Here is an 18,217-nt window from a genome sequence, read left to right as displayed (position 1 = left end):
ATAGAGGGAAAGAACGGGGGATATGGGAAATAGAAAAGGGAGAGAGGACCTGGGAAAGAGGGGAGTAGGTGAGGACCAGGGATGAAGCATGGAAAAAAAAATATGACAGCAGCTAAGGACTGTAAGACTCATCTACTCTGTTCAATTTTCGTGCCTGATGCATTACCAATAGATCCCAGCTGCTCTCTGACTTTAACATCACTACTCTGCAACCAGAGGTCCTCATTTCTTATACCGCCGAGAGACTGGGCCGGGCCTGGGACAAGGCCGCCCCCAGGCCCCCCAGCCCTGCCCCCACTGCCACACCCCCCAAGTTGTCGCCGCCCCCTGAGGGGGGCCCAGCACCACAGTCCCACCCGCCTCCGCCACCGGGCCCCTTCCACCCGAACCCCCGCCAGCAGAAGTGCTGTCTTCTGAGACTCCGGCGTGTGCAGCCCACACAGATGCGCTCCTCTCAGCTGATCTTCGCTGTACTGTGCAGGGCTTCGGTGCGTCTGATGTCCTGCACGTGCAGGACGTCAGACGCACCGAAGCCCTGCACAGTACAGCAAAGATCAGCTGAGAGGAGAGCGTCTGTGTGGGCTGCGCACGCCGGAGTCAGAAGACAGCACTTCTGCTGGCGGGGGTTCGGGTGGAAGGGGCCCGGTGGCGGGTGGGACCGCAGTGCCGGGCCCCCCTTGGAGGCCCGGGCCCCGGGAATTTTGTCCCCCCTGTCCCCCCCTCTCGGCGGCCCTGCTTATACCAGGTCTCCTTGAATTCCATTACCATTTTAAACTTCAACACTTCCCCTGAGAAGGGGATGGAAGAAAGGAATAAGGATTGGGGGAGAGAATAGGAGACAGAGAGAGGACCCTGGATTTTGGGAGGGGAAGACTGAATGGAAAAAAGAACATATGGAAAAGAGGATGAATGAGGAAAAGAGAGCAGGGAGAAAGATTAAGAAGAAGCACGAAAAGAGATAGAGTTAAAGGTAAAGAAACTTTCAAATATCCGCTGTTCTAGGAAAGAGAAAGAAAAGGAAAAGAAATGAGAACACTAGAAAGAGAGAGAACAAACAGTAGAGGATAAGAAAAGGAGAGATGCTGAACTACAACATCAAGTCAGAAACAAGTAAAGGCCCATTTTATCCAGAATATTGAGATCATAACTGAAACGTCCATGTCAGTATATGCTCAACACTGGGAGTATTCTATAAAAGACTCTGGTGGAGCCTTTTGTAAAATACATAGAGGTGGAGCCTTTTGTAAAATACATATAAGAATGTGTAGGAGGGCACGTATATGTGCTAGAATGAACAGCGGGAGCAGCCATTTTACAAATATACATGTGGGAAAAATGAGCGTCACCAACACTACAACCAATACCTGATCCTATCTTCCTCCATCTTTGGTCCTCTTTCCCTCTATCCTAGATCCTCTCAGCCTCTTCCTCCAGCCAATACTCTGTCCTCTCCCCCTCATCATGAGTCTTATCTCACTCTAACTCCCAATATCCAGTTCTCTCCACCTCCATCATGGATCCATTCTCCAGCTCGCTGAATTCTAAAGTCCAATCTCTTTCTGCCCCCTTCCTTCCCAGATTTCATCTGACTTGCCTCTGATCCCCATTATTTGCTCAGTCTTTCCTCCACCCCAAATCTGGTCTTCTTCTTTTATATCCTGTCAACACCTACCAGTGGATTTACGAACAATGAAGAATATAGAATCATTTAAGAGAGAATTTGGTTCATTTCTTTGAAGGCATGAATAAACATGTGGATAAAGATGAGCCGGTTGATGACTACATCAGAAAGCTTTTGACAAAGTTCTTCATGAGAGATTCCAGAGAAAATGTAGATTAGGAATTGGTTATTGGACAGAAAACAGAGGGTAGGGTTAAATGGCCATTTTTCTCAATGGAGGAGGATGAATAGTAGAGTGCCGTAGGGATCTGTACTGAGGCCGGTGCTATTTAACATATTTATAAGTAATTTGGAAATTGGAACAAGTGAGATGGTTCAATCTGCAGATGACTCAAAACTATTCAAAGTTGTTAAAACCAGTGGCATAGCCGCGGGGAGCCTTGGGGGGCCTGGCCCCCCCCAATTTAGGTTTGGGTCCCCAAAGTCTTCTGGCTTGGCTGGCAGGGGTCCCCAAGCCCCACCAGCAGAAGCTTTCCTGTGGCAATATTCGCTGACACGCTGCCTACCCTGTTTCCCCTTCTCTCACGTGCATGCTTGGTTTTAATGAGCGCCGGGGCAGGAAAGCAAGACAGGCAGCATGACGTTGAGTATCACCACAGAAAGGCTTCTGCTGGCGGGGCTTGGGGACTCGCGTCAGTCCAGGTATGTGGGGTTGTGGCAGGGGTGGAGAGTGGTGAAAAGATGGGGCAAAATGTGCCCCCCCCCCATTTTGGGCTCAGATCCCCTCCCCCCAAAATCAAGGTCTGACTACACCTCTGGTTAAAACACACGTGGACTGTGAAAAATTGCAGGAAGACCGTAGGAAATTGAAATACTGAGCATCCAAATGGCAGATGAGATTTAATATGGGCAAATACAAAGTGATGCACATTGGAAAGAATAATCTGAATCATAGTTACCTGATGCTAGGGTCCACCTTGGGAGTTAGCACCCAAGAAAAAGATCTAGGTATCATTGCAGACAATACGCTGAAACCTTCTACCCAGTGTGCGGTAGCAGCCAAAAAAGCAAGCAGGATTATAGGAGTTATTAGGAAAGGGATAGTAAATAAGGCCAAGAATACTATAATGCTTCTGCATCTCTCCATGGTGCAACCTCACCTTGAATATTGCAGTGGCGTAGCCACAGGTGGGCTTGGGTGGGCTAGGGCCCACCCACTTAGGGCTCAGGCCCACCCAACAGTAGCACATGTTCAGCGGTAGCTGGTGGGGATCCCAAGCTCCGCTAGCTGAAGTGTTCCCCCTGAAGGTAACGAAAACGCTACTCTCCACGATACTGCCATCTGCGCATGCTCAGTTTTCAGCACATGCCTGCTGCAGACTGCCAAGGTGGAGAGAAGCATTTTCCCACCAGCTGAGATCTTTTTTCGGTGGGAGGGGGAGAACACTTGGTGCCCACCCACTTCTTGCCTAGGCCCACCCAAAATCTGCTGTCTGGCTACGCCCCTGGAATATTGCATTCAGTTCTGGTCACCGTATCTCAAAAAAGCTATAGTAGAATTAGAAGAGGTTCAATGAAGAGCGACCAAAATGATAAAGGGGATGGAACTCCTCCCATATGAGGAAAGGCTAAAGAGGTTAGGGCTCTTCAGCTTAGAAAAAGAGATGGCTGAGGGGAGATATGATTGAAGTCTACAAATCCTGAACTTAACTATTCCAGTAGCATAGCCAAGGATGGGCTTAGGTGGGCCCAGGCCCACCCAGTAGCAGCACATCTATGCTGTGGTTGGCAGGGATTCCCCAAGCCCCACCAGCCAAAAACTCCCAACAACTGTCCCTCCTGCATACCTTGTAAATACCAGATCTTTGCCTGCAGTGAGCAGTGACCGATACATACTGCTTGCACCAGCCCCACAACCTTCCCTCTGATGTATTCCTGCCTATGCAGAAACAGGAAGTTACATCAGAGGGAAGGCTGTGGGGCCAACATGAGCAGTGTGTATTAGTTGCTGCTCGCTGTCGGTGAAAATCTGCTATTTAAAAGGTATGCAGTAGAGGGGGTGATGTTTGAGAGACCATACATGGCATGCAGGTGAGAAGGGGAGAAACCAAATCACTTGCGGAGTACTTCTGCCCACCCATCTTGGGCCCAGGCCCACCCAAAATTGGGTGTCTGGCTACGCCCCTGAACTATTCATTAATGATTACACTTTTTACTGAAAGATCATGATCCTGACCCGTTATCCACTGGACAGGTAAGAATACTTTGTAACATCTGAGGTCTTTTCCTCCTACAATCAGGTGAATTTGTTTTTGTAACATACCCAGATAATACCACTGTACATAGGCGCCATCTTCAAAATGATTAGGGGTGCCTGACATAATACAAATACCCCTCCCTGGATGCAATAAAAGAACTTGCAAAATAATGGGGGTGCTCAGCACCCACTGGCACCTTTGCCAGTGAATATTCTGGCTGACCACCGCAGACCTATCTGGTCAGTGCTGTTGCACTCCAGAGATGGAGTCGGCATGGTGCAGGATGTTAGCCAGGCACCACCTGTATTCACCTGTGGTGCAGCGTATTGAGTTTAAGATTTGGTTATTGGTATTCCAGGCGCATTAGGGTGTTGTTCAATTGGCTTTAGTGCAGTGTTTGCAGACTTACTGTCCTCCCGGAGTGTTGTGATCTCAAGATTTGAATTTGTTGGTTGTCCCTTCGTTTCATCAAGTTCATTTAGAGGAAATTTGAACTCGAGTTTTTGCCGTAGCTGGCCCTTCTTTGTGGAGTTCTCTCGCTTTGGACATGCGCCAACGCTCTTCTGTGTCTCAGTTTAAAAAGCAGTTGAAAACCTGGTTGTTTTGTAAAGCATTTGTTTGAGGAGAGGGTTTTCAAGTGTTTCTGGGGCATTGACTGTTTGTATGTTTTTGGGGCATCTGGTTTTTTAATGTTATGTTGAACCCGCCTAGATGGCTGGATAGGCAGGTTATAAATGTATTAAATAAATATATAAATTCAGCAGCAGAACCAAGATAACTTTCTGGCTAGCTTAACACAGATAAAGGGCCATCCTAAGTTAACCAAGTAGCTATCTGGGTGCCACTGCTGAATATTGGTGATACCCGAATAGGGGCTGGCACTGAATATCTGAGTCTAATTCAGATGTTGGTGACCAGGGTTTTTAAAAACGCTGATCACCACCGGCTGAATATTGGCTCCAATAATTTAAGCTTTGAACTAAGGCAGGGGTTCTCAAACCTGACTTGGAATAACCCCAGTGAGGTTTTCAGGATATCCACAATGAATATGCATGAGATAGATTTCTATACCAAGGAGGCAGTGTATGCAGTGAAGGAGTAGCCTAGTGGTTAGTGCAGCATCCTGGTGAACTGGGTTCAATTCCCACTGCAGCTCCTTATGTCTCTGGGCAAGTCACTTAACCCTCCATTGCCCCAGGTACAAAATAAGTACCTGTATATAATATGTAAACTGCTTTGACTGTAACCACAGAATAGCAGTTTATCAAGTCCCATCCTCATGAATATTCACTGTCAATATCCTAAAACCCTGAGTGGTTGGGGTTCCCCCAGGAAAAGGGTTGGGAATTGCTGGACTCATACAATATTACAGATATTTTAATGCATTTCACTCTTCATTTAGATTCAAAATAGGCCCTGGGCCTCATTCTCACAACATTTAGACTTACAAAATTCCATAGGTTACTATTGGGCTCATTTTCGAAAGAGAAGAACGTCCATCTTTCGACATAATTGGAAGATGGATGTCCTTCTCCCAGAGACGTCCAAATCGGTATAATCCAAACCCGATTTTGGACGTCTCCAACTGCAGTCTGTCGCAAGGAAGTCCAAAGCTCAAGGGGGCGTGTCGGAGGCATAGCGAAAGTGGGACTTGGGCGTGCCTAATGCTTGGATGTCTTTGACCCAATCGAAAAAAACAAGGACGTCCCTGTTGAACACGACATTTTCACCCAGACCTGTGTTTCTTACGATTAAGGCACAAAAAGGTGCCCGAAATGACCACCAGAGAGAATCGTGGATGACCTCTCATTACTCTCCCAGTGGTCACTAACCCCCTCCCACCCTCAAAAAACATCAGTAAAGATATGTCGTGCCAGCCTCTATGCCAGCCTCAGATGTCATGCTCAGGTCCATGACAGCACATGCAGGTCCCAGAAACAGTTTTAGTGGGTACTGCAGTGCACTTCAGACAGGCAGACCCAGGCCCATACCCCCCCTACCTGTTACATTTGTGGAGGAAACAGCAAGCCCTCCAAAACCAACCACAAACCCACTGTACCCATATATAGGTGCCCCCTTCACCCGTAAGGGCTATGGTAGTGGTGTACAGTTATGGGTAGTGGGTTTTGGAGGGCTCAGAACACAAGGTAAGGGAGCTATGTTTCTGGGAGCAATTTATGGTCCACTGCTGTGCCCTCTAGGGTGTGCCCAGTTGGTGTCCTCCCACGCCCAAATGGCTTGCATTAGGACGTTTTTGACATAGACATCTTTGGTTTCAAAAATCGCCGAAAGTCAGAAACATCCATGTCTAGGGACGTCCAAATTTAAGGATTTGGACGTCTCTGATGGTATTTTCATAACAAAAGATGGATGTCCATCTTGTTTCAAAAATATGGGTTTCTCCACCCCTGGATTTCACCGTTTTGCAAGGACGTCCAAATCGCAACTTGGACGTCCCTTTCGAAAATGCCCCTCCACGGGGCTAATTTTCGAAAGAGGAAAACATCCAAAAAGTGTCATAAAGCAGCATTTGGATGCATTTCTTGTCAAAACATCTACATCAGTATTTTAAAAACCTATTTTGTAGACGTTTGTCTATATAATTCGTCTACAGTGCATCCAAATCACAAGGGGGTGTTTTGGGGGGGGGGGGGGGGGATTAGTGCAGGCTTAGTGCATTCCTAACAATTGGATGTTTTATAGTCATAATGGAACAAATCAAAAGCATCTAGGGCTATAACTTCAACATTTTGATCTAGACCTGTTTTAAGAACGAATAAGGCACAAAAAGGTGCCCTAAATGACCAGATGTCCACTGGAGGAAATCAGGGATGACCTCTCAATACTCCTCCAGTGGTCACTAATCCCCTCCCACCCCCAAAAAATGTGAAAAAAGATATTACTCTCCAGAATCTATGACAGCTTCAGATGTTATAGCCAGTTCTATTAGAGCAGCAAGCAGGACCCTGGAGTAGTGCAGTGGTCGGTGCAGTGGACTGTAGAGAAGGGCACCCTGGCCCGTATCTCACTCTACCCATTACACTTGTGGTAGAAAGTATGAGCCCTGTAAAACTCACCAAAAACCTACTATACCCACATATAGGTGACCCCTTCAACCATAAGGGCTATTGTAATGATATACAGTTGGGGGAGGTGGGTTTTGGAGGGCTTAGCAGCAGGGGCGTAGCCAGACCTCGCTGGGAGGGGGGGGGCCAGAGCCCAAGGTGGGGGGGCACTGTTTAGCCACCCCCCCCGGCGTCGCCCCCCCAGCCGCCGCAGCCGTAGCCGCCACATTGGACCCCCCACCCGCCACCAACCCTCCCCCGCCGCCGCATCAGATACCTCGTTTGCTGCAGCCGAAGAGTCTTCTTTAGTTCAGCGCCGGAGTAGCGCCTTCGTTCAAGGAAGTTCCTGCTGTGATCAGCTGTTTCTGACGCTTTACGTGCAGGATGTAAGGCATCAGAAACAGCTGATCACCGCAGGAACTTCCTTGAACGAAGGCGCTACTCCGGTGCTGAACTAAAGAAGACTCTCTTCGGCTGCAGCAAACGAGGTATCTGATGCGGAGGCAGGGCGGGCGGCGATGGCGGCAGGGGAGGGTTGGTGGCGGGAGGGGAGGTTCAAGGAGATCGTCGCCAGGGGGGCCAGGGCCAAATCTACGGGGGCCCAGGCCCCCTCAGGCCCCACATAGCTATGCCACTGCTTAGCAGACAAGATAAGGGGGTAATGGTGAGGTGTGTACCTGGCAGCTTTTATATGAAGTCCACTGCAGTGCCCCTTAGGGTGCCCCCATTGCTCTCCTGGGATGTCTGTGTGGCCAGTCTACTCCGAATGCTGGTTCCTCCTACATCCCAATGGCTTGATTTTGTGCGTTTTGCACTCAGATGGTTTTTTTTCTGAAAATGGACCAAAACGATAAAAGCAAAGAACACAAAACCATCTAGCATGTGTCCATTTTGGAAAAAAAAAAAAAAAACCATGTTTTGCTGTTTTGAAAATGGATATATTTCCTATTCAGATTTGGGATGTTTAGCGTGAAACGTCCAAAGTCCAACTTAGACGTCATATCCACAATGCCACTCCACATAACTTTGTAAGTCGTGTTTTGAAAATACACCTCCATGCCACAGAAAAAGTTAGCTTTTTGGACACCACAGTCAAGTCTATAAACACCTACACATACAAAATCACTTGACAGATGCAGCTACCATCACAGTTCCAGCCTTTACCCTTCCCATGCAAAAAAAAAACAAAAAAACAAAAAAACCCCATTCTACATAGCCAAGCTAGATGGTACCACAGTATGCACTCTGACCCAAAAGACAGGAACAAACACCTCAAGTCCTAACTGAATCCCTCAGATAGAAAGGCTATATAACCCTAAAATCATCTCTTGGAAAATGGCGTTTTCATGTAGAACCAATCTACTATAATGCAAAGAAAAGACATTCACAGAGCGTATACCCCTTATAGCTGTATACCATTCAGAGCTACAAAAATGAGAAATCATAAGAGACCTGTAGTTTCTACTCTTGAAATATGAATCACTGAAAAAAAAAATGTTCCCTGTTCTTCCAGGTCCACCAACCACCTAATCTGAAGCAAAAGCTAGTAACAAGAAAACTTTAAACAGAAATTCAGAGAGAACCTACAAGAAAGGAAAAAAATATGTGTGATGGGCCAAGATGGGATCAATAAAGAAAACGCGGAACCCCAAACCAGAGAAAGCAAGATTTATTGAAGGACCTGACATGGCCCCTGTTTTGGCTGATTGCCTGCATCAGAGGTTGTATGTTGAAAGCCTATAAGACATCATATCAACAGATATACCAGTTACCGACGTAGGAAAAAACATTCAACATAAGGGAACCCTGGTCATGCTCATCCACTAGGTAGTATATAATATTTAATGCAGAATATGTGAGGGGGATACTACATTGACAAAAAGAGGTCAGACATTAAAAGGCTAGAAGTGTCCATATGGCTTGTGAGCCTAATGAAGCCTCCATAATCTCAGGATGCTACCCACTTGAGATTTTTAGGAAAAAAAAAAGATTTTACCTAATTAGCTAGAACACATGGTTTGGAAACATTACAGACATATTTGCTGGAAATGAAGGCACAATTTCTGAAGAGATCCCCACATTTTGATGAGTCTTAATCTATAATAGGCTAAAATGGTCATGTGGCCCACTCCCATGGATTTCTGATTGCATAGCCCACTGTTGGAAAAGCATTGACACCTGTGGATTAGAATAAATCCACCAAGCAACAAAGGAACATGCCAGAAAGAAGGGCAGGGCAACATTTCCATGAGGAAAGAATTTTTGTGACCAAATTACATCATCAATATATTATCTAAAATTGAAATTATCAGAGGTTGAAAACGTACATAAAAAAAAACCCTTAACAGACATACAGGATTATGCTAGATTTCCTCAGCCATTATTGATCTCCTCTGAAAACACATCACTTCTCTGTCTCCCTGCAGTCTAGTGGTTAGTGCAGCAGACTTTGATTGTGGGGAACTGGGTTCAATTCCCACTGTAGCTCCTTGTGACTCTGGGTAAGTCACTCAACCTTCCATTGCCCCAGGTACAAATGAGTACCTGTATATACATGTAAACCACCTTAAACATAGTTGCAAAAACCACAGAAAGGCAGTATATCAAGTCCCCTCCCCATTCCAGCTTCCCCCACCGTGGAAATGTAATATGTGAATCACTTGTATATTCAGGCAACACCATCCTTTGCTTTACCAACTCATAAATATTCATGCAACACCATCCTTTGCCTTCACCGGTAATACGTTTTAAACCTGATAAGCAAAGAGCAACTCCCAAAAGCTAGTCAAGAAAAGGGTTATGGGCCTAAAAAGCTTTATAAATCCATCAGCTTTTTGTTGACCTGTGTTTCCAAGTAGAGTGAGCACATTTGGATAGGGAAATACTTCCTGTACTTGTATGTAATTCACTTTGAACTCAGATGTGGAAAGCTGGACTTAGATTTGATTTCTCATTGGCCTGAAATTACTACCTAATGTTCATGTCACTAGCTTCGGACTGCCGTGCATTAATTTTGAGGATTATAGGCCATATTCTATAAGGTTATGCTCATAAATTATGAGCATAATCTATGCTTGTAATTTAGTTTCTATCAATTTGATATACCACCTCTATCATGGTGGTTTACATATACATACAGGTACATGCACTATCCCTGATTGGCTCACAATTGTACCTGGGGCAATGGAAAGGGAAATGGGACTTGATATACCACCTTTCTGAGGTTTTTGCAACTACATTCAAAGTGGTTTATGTATATTCAGGTACTTATTTTGTACCAGGGCAATGGAGGGTTAAGTGACTTGCCCAGAGTCACAAGGAGCTGCAGTGGGAATTGAACTCAGTTCCCCAGGATCAAAGTCCACTGCACTAACCACTAGGCTACTCCTCGGAGGGCTAAGTGACTTGCCCAGGGTCACATGGAGCTGCAGAGGGAATTGAACCAGGATCTTAACCCACTGCCAACCGTTAGGCAGCAGTGGGAATTGAACCCAGTTCCCCAGGATCAAAGTCCACCTTTATAGAATAAGGCCTTCCCAAACTTGTGCTGGGGACATCACAACTCAGGATGTCCACAGTGAATATGCATGAGAGGAATTTGCATACATTAGAAGCACTCTATATACTAATTTATCTTATGCATATTCATTGTAAATATTTTGAAAATCCATGTGGCTGTGGGATCCCCAGGACAGAGTCAGCATCAACTGTGCAGAGCATTAGCTCAGTATTGGCAGACACCATGTGGGTGGATTCCTTGGGTTTGGCATATATTGACTATAAGAGTTATTACTTTAATTTTAGCACATACTATGCAGGTCACCAGCTTGGGGCTTACACACATTGCAACTTGTTTCACTGGAGCTGAAAAATTGTATGTGTGAATAGCTATCTAGGTGCCTCCTCCCCTCCTGATCCAAATTAACATCCCATGGCTTACACACATTTATTTATTTAGATTTTGCTCACACCTTTTTCAGTATTAGCTCAAGGTGAGTTACATTCAGGTACTCTGGATATTTCTCTGTCCCAGGAGAACTCACAATCTAAGTTTGTACCTGAGGCAATAGAGGGGTTAAGTGACTTGCCCAAGGTCACAAGGAGCAGCAATGGAATTTGAACCGGCCACCTCTGGATTGCAAGACCAGTGTTCTAACCACTGGGCCACTCCTCCACTCACAGGTTACTAGCCTAGAGCTGGTACATGTTAAACAGAGTCCTAACCTTCTGATCCTGAAGAAAAGTGGACTCCTTGTAGTCTGTGATACTTTTTATTAGACCAATAAAACTTTTGTTTGTGGCACATGAGCTCTAGTGACCATATAGGTTTCTTTCTGAGGTGTTAAGTAGAGAGGAGTGTGGTAGCCGTGTTAGTCCACTCTTAAGGTTATCAATAGAAATCAAACAAAAGAAAACATGGAAAAGAAAATAAGATGGTACCTTTTTTATTGGACATAACTTAATACATTTCTTGATTAGCTTTCGAAGGTTGCCCTTCTTCCTCAGATCGGAAATAAGCAAATGTGCTAGCTGACAGTGTATATAAGTGAAAACATTCAAGCATTACTATGACAGTCTGACAGGGTGGGAGGAGGGGGGTGGGTAGGAAGTATGCATGGGGACATCAAAGCATATCATTGATATTCTAACAGGATGGGTGTGGATAGGTGAGGGAAGGGTGATCAACAGAGAAATACAGCTTTATGGTTTATAATGGGCTAGGAACCCCAGATCCTTGTTAAGTCCTTTCTGTTGGGTGTTAAAATATTCAATCATTCTGACTTCAAAGGTCTTACGTTCTTGTATGGTTTTAAAGTTACCTTTCAGGATTCTCACTGTGAAGTCACTGGTACACCCTCTCCTCACCTATCCACACCTATCCTGTTAGAATATCAATGATATGCTTTGATGTCCCCATGCATACTTCCTACCCACCCCCTCCTCCCACCCTGTCAGACTGTCATAGTAATGCTTGAATGTTTTCACTTATATACACTGTCAGCTAGCACATTTGCTTATTTCCGATCTGAGGAAGAAGGGCAACCTTCGAAAGCTAATCAAGAAATGTATTAAGTTATGTCCAATAAAAAAGGTATCATCTTATTTTCTTTTCCATGTTTTATTTTGTTTGATTTCTATTGATAACTTTCTGAGGTGTTGAAAGTGTCAATGATATTGGGAAAAGGGACCTAACAGCCCTCCACCACATCATTTGTGTTGGTTCTGCTAATTGGAAATGGTAGTTTATCCTGTCAAAAAAGCAAAAAAAAAAAAAAAAAACAACCCCAACAATAACAAATGCAAACTTCACAAAAAAAATGTTTTTAGGAGGAAAAGCCTCAGAACGCCCAGGTTATCACCAATATGTCGCTATACTATCAGCAAAAACACCTCCCAAAAGAAGCACATGAACTCCTTATAATGTAGAAATCATGTTCATAGCCAATAGACACTTATCTTAATTCTGCAGAAGTTCCATTTTTAACCATCAAAGTTCAAAATTGGCCAGTATTTTGCCACTCTTCATCAGGGACTATGAATCACTTCAAACATTCAGAGTGGTGCTGGATTGCGGTAGCTGAGAAGTCCAGCACCGTTGTGAATGTCTGAAGTGATTCATAGACCCTGATGAAGAGTGGCAAAATGCTGACCAGTGTTGAACTTTGATGATTAAAAATGGAACTGCTGCAGAATTCAGATAAGTGTCTATTGGCTATGAACATGATTTCTACATTATAAGGAGTTCATGTGCTTCTTTTTGGAGGTGTTCTGCTAATATGATTGTATAGTGCCATACAAGTGATTCCCTGGGTGTTCTGAGGCTTTTCCTCCTAAAATATATATTTTTTGATGAATTTTGCATTTATTATTGTTGTTATAGTGACAGTACTTCACTGGGCCTGTTCTTGAGCTAAAAACATAAAAATAAGACACTAAGAAACTAATGGCCAGTAGATTGAAACAAATCATAGAACGTTTTTAAACTCAGCACATAATCAAACTGTGCAACGTGTTATATAGAAACAGGACGGCAGATAAAGACCACATGGTCTACCCAGTCTGCCCATCCATTCCATCCCCTATGTCCTCCTCTCCCTAAAAGATCCCATGTGTTTGTCCAACGCTTTCTTGAACTAAAATATACTCTTTGTCTCCACCATTTCCACCAGGAGACCATTCCATGCATCCACCACCCTTTCCGTCAAGAAGTATTTCCTTAGATTACTCCTGAGCCTGAAGCCTTTTAACTTAGTACATAAGTATTGCCATACTGGGAAAGACCAAAGGTCCATTGAGCCCAGCATCCTGTTTCCAACAGTGGCCAATCCAGGTCACAAATATCTGGCAAGATCCCCAAAAAGTACAAAACATTCTATACTGCTTATCCCAGAAATAGTGGATTTTCCCCAAGTCCATTTAATAATAGTCTATGGACTTTTTCTTCAGGAAGCCATCAAAACCTTTTTAAAACTCTGCTAAGCTAACCACCTGTACCACATTCTTCGGCAACGAATTCCAGAGTTCAATTACACGTTGAGTGAAGAAAGATTTTCTCCAATTTGTTTTAAATTTACTACATTGTAGCTTCATCGCATGCTCCCTAGTCCTAGTATTTTTGGAAAGTGTAAACAGATGCTTCACATCTACCTGTTCAACTCCACTCATTATTTTATAGACCTCTATCATATCTCCCCTCAGCCGCCTTTTCTCCAAGCTGAAGAGCCCCAGCCGCATTAGCCTTTCCTCATAGGGAAGTTGTCCCATCCCCTTTATCATTTTCGTTGCCCTTCTCTGCACCTTTTGTAATTCCACTATATCTTTTTTGAGATACGGCGACCAGAATTGAACACAATATTCGAAGTGCGGTCGCACCATGGAGCGATACAAAGGCATTATAACATCCTCATTTTTGTTTTCCATTCCTTTCCTAATAATACCTAACATTCTATTTGCTTTCTTAAATGCAGCAGCACATTGAGCAGAAGGTTTCAATGTTTCATCAACGACGACACCTAGATCCCTTTCTTGGTCCGTGATTCCTAACGTGGAACATTACATTACGTAGCTATAATTCGGATTCCTCTTTCTCACATGCATCACTTTGCACTTGTTCACATTAAACGTCATCTGCCATTTAGACACCCAGTCTCCCAGTCTCGTAAGGTCCTCTTGTAATTTTTCACAATCCTTCCGCGATTTAACAACTTAGAATAACTTTGTGTCATCAGTAAATTTAATTTCCTCACTAGTTACTCCCATTCATCCTATGCCTCTCATTCAAGAGTTTTCTTTCAATTGAAAGGAACTCTCGTCCAGTGCACCACATCCACGGAATGAGTGACTGACTCCACTATTTGGGTTTATTAACCACCTTTATGAAGAGATTCACCTAATGTCTCTATGGAGGATGTGGTCAAGGTGACCAACGCAGTGGGTTTCAAGAGGACTGGACAAGTTCCAGGAGGAAACGACCATAAATTATCCAACTATTTATTTTATTTATTAGAATTTATTTACCGCCTTTTTGAAGGAATTCACTCAAGGTGGTGTACAATAAGAATAGATCAAACATGAGCAATAGACAATTACAGCAGTAAAAATATTCAAAAACAATACAAAGAATGGCATGGTATATACAGTGGTGGAAATAAGTATTTGATCCCTTGCTGATTTTGTAAGTTTGCCCACTGACAAACACATGAGCAGCCCATAATTGAAGGGTAGGTTATTGGTAACAGTGAGAGATAGCACATCACAAATTAAATCCGGAAAATCACATTGTGGAAAGTATATGAATTTATTTGCATTCTGCAGAGGGAAATAAGTATTTGATCCCCCACCAACCAGTAAGAGATCTGGCCCCTACAGACCAGGTAGATGCTCCAAATCAACTCGTTACCTGCATGACAGACAGCTGTCGGCAATGGTCACCTGTATGAAAGACACCTGTCCACAGACTCAGTGAATCAGTCAGACTCTAACCTCTACAAAATGGCCAAGAGCAAGGAGCTGTCTAAGGATGTCAGGGACAAGATCATACACCTGCACAAGGCTGGAATGGGCTACAAAACCATCAGTAAGACGCTGGGCGAGAAGGAGACAACTGTTGGTGCCATAGTAAGAAAATGGAAGAAGTACAAAATGACTGTCAATCGACAAAGATCTGGGGCTCCACGCAAAATCTCACCTCGTGGGGTATCCTTGATCATGAGGAAGGTTAGAAATCAGCCTACAACTACAAGGGGGGAACTTGTCAATGATCTCAAGGCAGCTGGGACCACTGTCACCACGAAAACCATTGGTAACACATTACGACATAACGGATTGCAATCCTGCAGTGCCCGCAAGGTCCCCCTGCTCCGGAAGGCACATGTGACGGCCCGTCTGAAGTTTGCCAGTGAACACCTGGATGATGCCGAGAGTGATTGGGAGAAGGTGCTGTGGTCAGATGAGACAAAAATTGAGCTCTTTGGCATGAACTCAACTCGCCGTGTTTGGAGGAAGAGAAATGCTGCCTATGACCCAAAGAACACCGTCCCCACTGTCAAGCATGGAGGTGGAAATGTTATGTTTTGGGGGTGTTTCTCTGCTAAGGGCACAGGACTACTTCACCGCATCAATGGGAGAATGGATGGGGCCATGTACCGTACAATTCTGAGTGACAACCTCCTTCCCTCCGCCAGGGCCTTAAAAATGGGTCGTGGCTGGGTCTTCCAGCACGACAATGACCCAAAACATACAGCCAAGGCAACAAAGGAGTGGCTCAGGAAGAAGCACATTAGGGTCATGGAGTGGCCTAGCCAGTCACCAGACCTTAATCCCATTGAAAACTTATGGAGGGAGCTGAAGCTGCGAGTTGCCAAGCGACAGCCCAGAACTCTTAATGATTTAGAGATGATCTGCAAAGAGGAGTGGACCAAAATTCCTCCTGACATGTGTGCAAACCTCATCATCAACTACAGAAGACGTCTGACCGCTGTGCTTGCCAACAAGGGTTTTGCCACCAAGTATTAGGTCTTGTTTGCCAGAGGGATTAAATACTTATTTCCCTCTGCAGAATGCAAATAAATTCATATACTTTCCACAATGTGATTTTCCGGATTTAATTTGTGATGTGCTATCTCTCACTGTTACCAATAACCTACCCTTCAATTATGGGCTGCTCATGTCTTTGTCAGTGGGCAAACTTACAAAATCAGCAAGGGATCAAATACTTATTTCCACCACTGTAATTTACAATGTCAACACAATACGTAATAGAACATTATAATTGATAGCGAAGGGTAAAGCAAAGATGTAACGTACAGAGGGGTAAGAAAGTAGGAAGAGTTAGAGAGTAAGGTGATTGATTTAAAGAAAGTTGCACGTGAGGTCAGAGAAATGGTTAAATGTTATCTCAGCAAGGGTAGGAGTGGATAAACATGTCCTGCTGCAGTATGTGCAGCCTGAGTACTCCTTGTGTGTATGAGTGAGACTAATGAGTTAGTTACGTCTTCCAGTAAAGGCCTGGTTGAAGAGCCAAGCCTTCACCTGCTTCCTGAAGTAGAGAATTTATGTTTATGTCTTATTTGTGTTACTCAAATTTGTATGTTTGTAAACATAGGTTTATGCAGGTATTTATGTTTATTTCCTCGACGATATTTGATTTCTCCTTCCAAGTGTTTGATTGATTTTATATATCTGATATGGTTTCTTTTTGATTATTAACGTTTTATGATATAGTATTATATAAATATATATGTTTTTAATTGTATTTGATTTTATTTGCTTTTGTAGAGCCCCTGACGCAGCCCTTGTGGGCGAAACACAGTCTGTGTCGGGAGAATCTCTGAAAATAAAGTTTTGAACCATATCACTGATTGATCTGCTTTGTTTGTCTCCACGGTAGACCTGGGAGAGCCATTGCTCATCCCTGGAAATGAACTATTAGGCAACAGGTCTACTTTTTTGGATCTGTACTAATGATTTGGACTAGCTATTGGATTGAATGGACCACTCGGCATGGCACGTCTTATGTCTGTATGTAACCTACAAAGATCCTAATTAGCAGGACGTTAGCTCATGGCTGGTACACGTTCTGCTGGTTAAAGCTGGTGCATATTGTAGGCCAGATGTACTAAGCATTTTTTTCCACAAAAACAAAAATGGAGAAAAAAAAATGCAAGAGTGCATCTGACCCTGTGAATTTCTGAATTGAAGTTGATAAACACCAGGGCTTTTTTTGAGGGTACTGAATACTGGCACCTTTCCCATTGTCTGCTAAAATTGACCCATGGTCCACAAGTTTTAATGAAAGAGCTCAGGCTCTACACACCAATTCTGCCTTGCCATAGATTCTGTGACTGGTTGCAGGGGGCCTGGCTATTGTGGAGTGGATCCCTCAGTGATCATCCCATCCCTGAAGGGTGGCCTGGCATTTGAGTACCGGCACCTTTTCTGCTAGAAAAAATGCACTGATAAACACTGTATGGATTGTTGAACTGGGATTGGTACACCATACATATACTGTGTGATTGTTAATCTGGATGTGGCAGGCTGACTATATGATTTTCTGAGGCCCTTTCCTTTCTAAATATTTTACTTGCTCATGGATTAGAAGTTGGAGTTGGTGGTCACAAGGCTAACTGTATGAAACATTATTGCATTGAGTCCGACATGTCGAACAGGTTCTTGGCTTTGGGATGATACGTGAGTGTTCACATTGTTCGGACTGACAAATACAGACCGCAGAGGCCTTTAACTTGTACTTGGCATATAGAGCAGAGTGTTAACTCAGGACAAACACACACCATTCATAGTCTTGGGATTGACACACGCAGACTGTGCAGGCCTTTTGCTTGCTGTGTAGTGCAGCTTGTTAGCTCAGGGTTGGCATGCACTGCTCTTGCTGTTGGAACAGACGCGCAGACCGCGCAGTCCTTCACTATCACCTGTGCATTGAATGTGAACTGTAATCTTCGGGTTAATATGAGAAGCACAGACTATGTTTACACATTCCAAGTTTTTACATTTTCACACAGACAAAAAAAAGTTTTACAAGACTTCTTTGAGTTAAGGCACCTGAAAGTCAGCTCACTATTTAGTCATCAATAGAAGTATTTGCTTTATTTTTTATTTTAAAGACCCTCCTCAAGAAGCCAGCAACCTTCTGTCATGTGTTCAGGTAACTCACCTGAATATGTGCGGTCTAGGTTCACCATGCTGACTAAGGAATAAACGTCAAGTCGGAATATGCTCTTTGCTTCAGTCTTCCTGTGTCTCCCACAGAGGAT

General features: G+C 44.1%; 1 protein-coding gene across 2 annotated transcripts in view; it reads right to left on the bottom strand.

Annotated features, from left to right (window-relative positions):
- The window catches only part of POU2F3 (POU class 2 homeobox 3), a 75,269-nt gene extending 57,052 nt beyond the window's left edge, over positions 1–18,217 (bottom strand). For both annotated transcript variants that reach the window (XM_030221771.1, XM_030221772.1), the window contains exon 1: positions 18,118–18,217. In XM_030221771.1, the coding sequence (XP_030077631.1) occupies positions 18,118–18,145 (28 nt within the window). In that variant the 5' untranslated portion in view covers positions 18,146–18,217. The remainder of the gene's footprint in view (positions 1–18,117) is intronic.

This window comes from Microcaecilia unicolor, chromosome 12, assembly GCF_901765095.1.
Source record: "Microcaecilia unicolor chromosome 12, aMicUni1.1, whole genome shotgun sequence".
In the NCBI taxonomy this organism is placed as follows: domain Eukaryota; kingdom Metazoa; phylum Chordata; class Amphibia; order Gymnophiona; family Siphonopidae; genus Microcaecilia; species Microcaecilia unicolor.
Note: the sequence above shows the minus strand (reverse complement) of the source record. Positions and strands in the feature narration are given on the sequence as shown.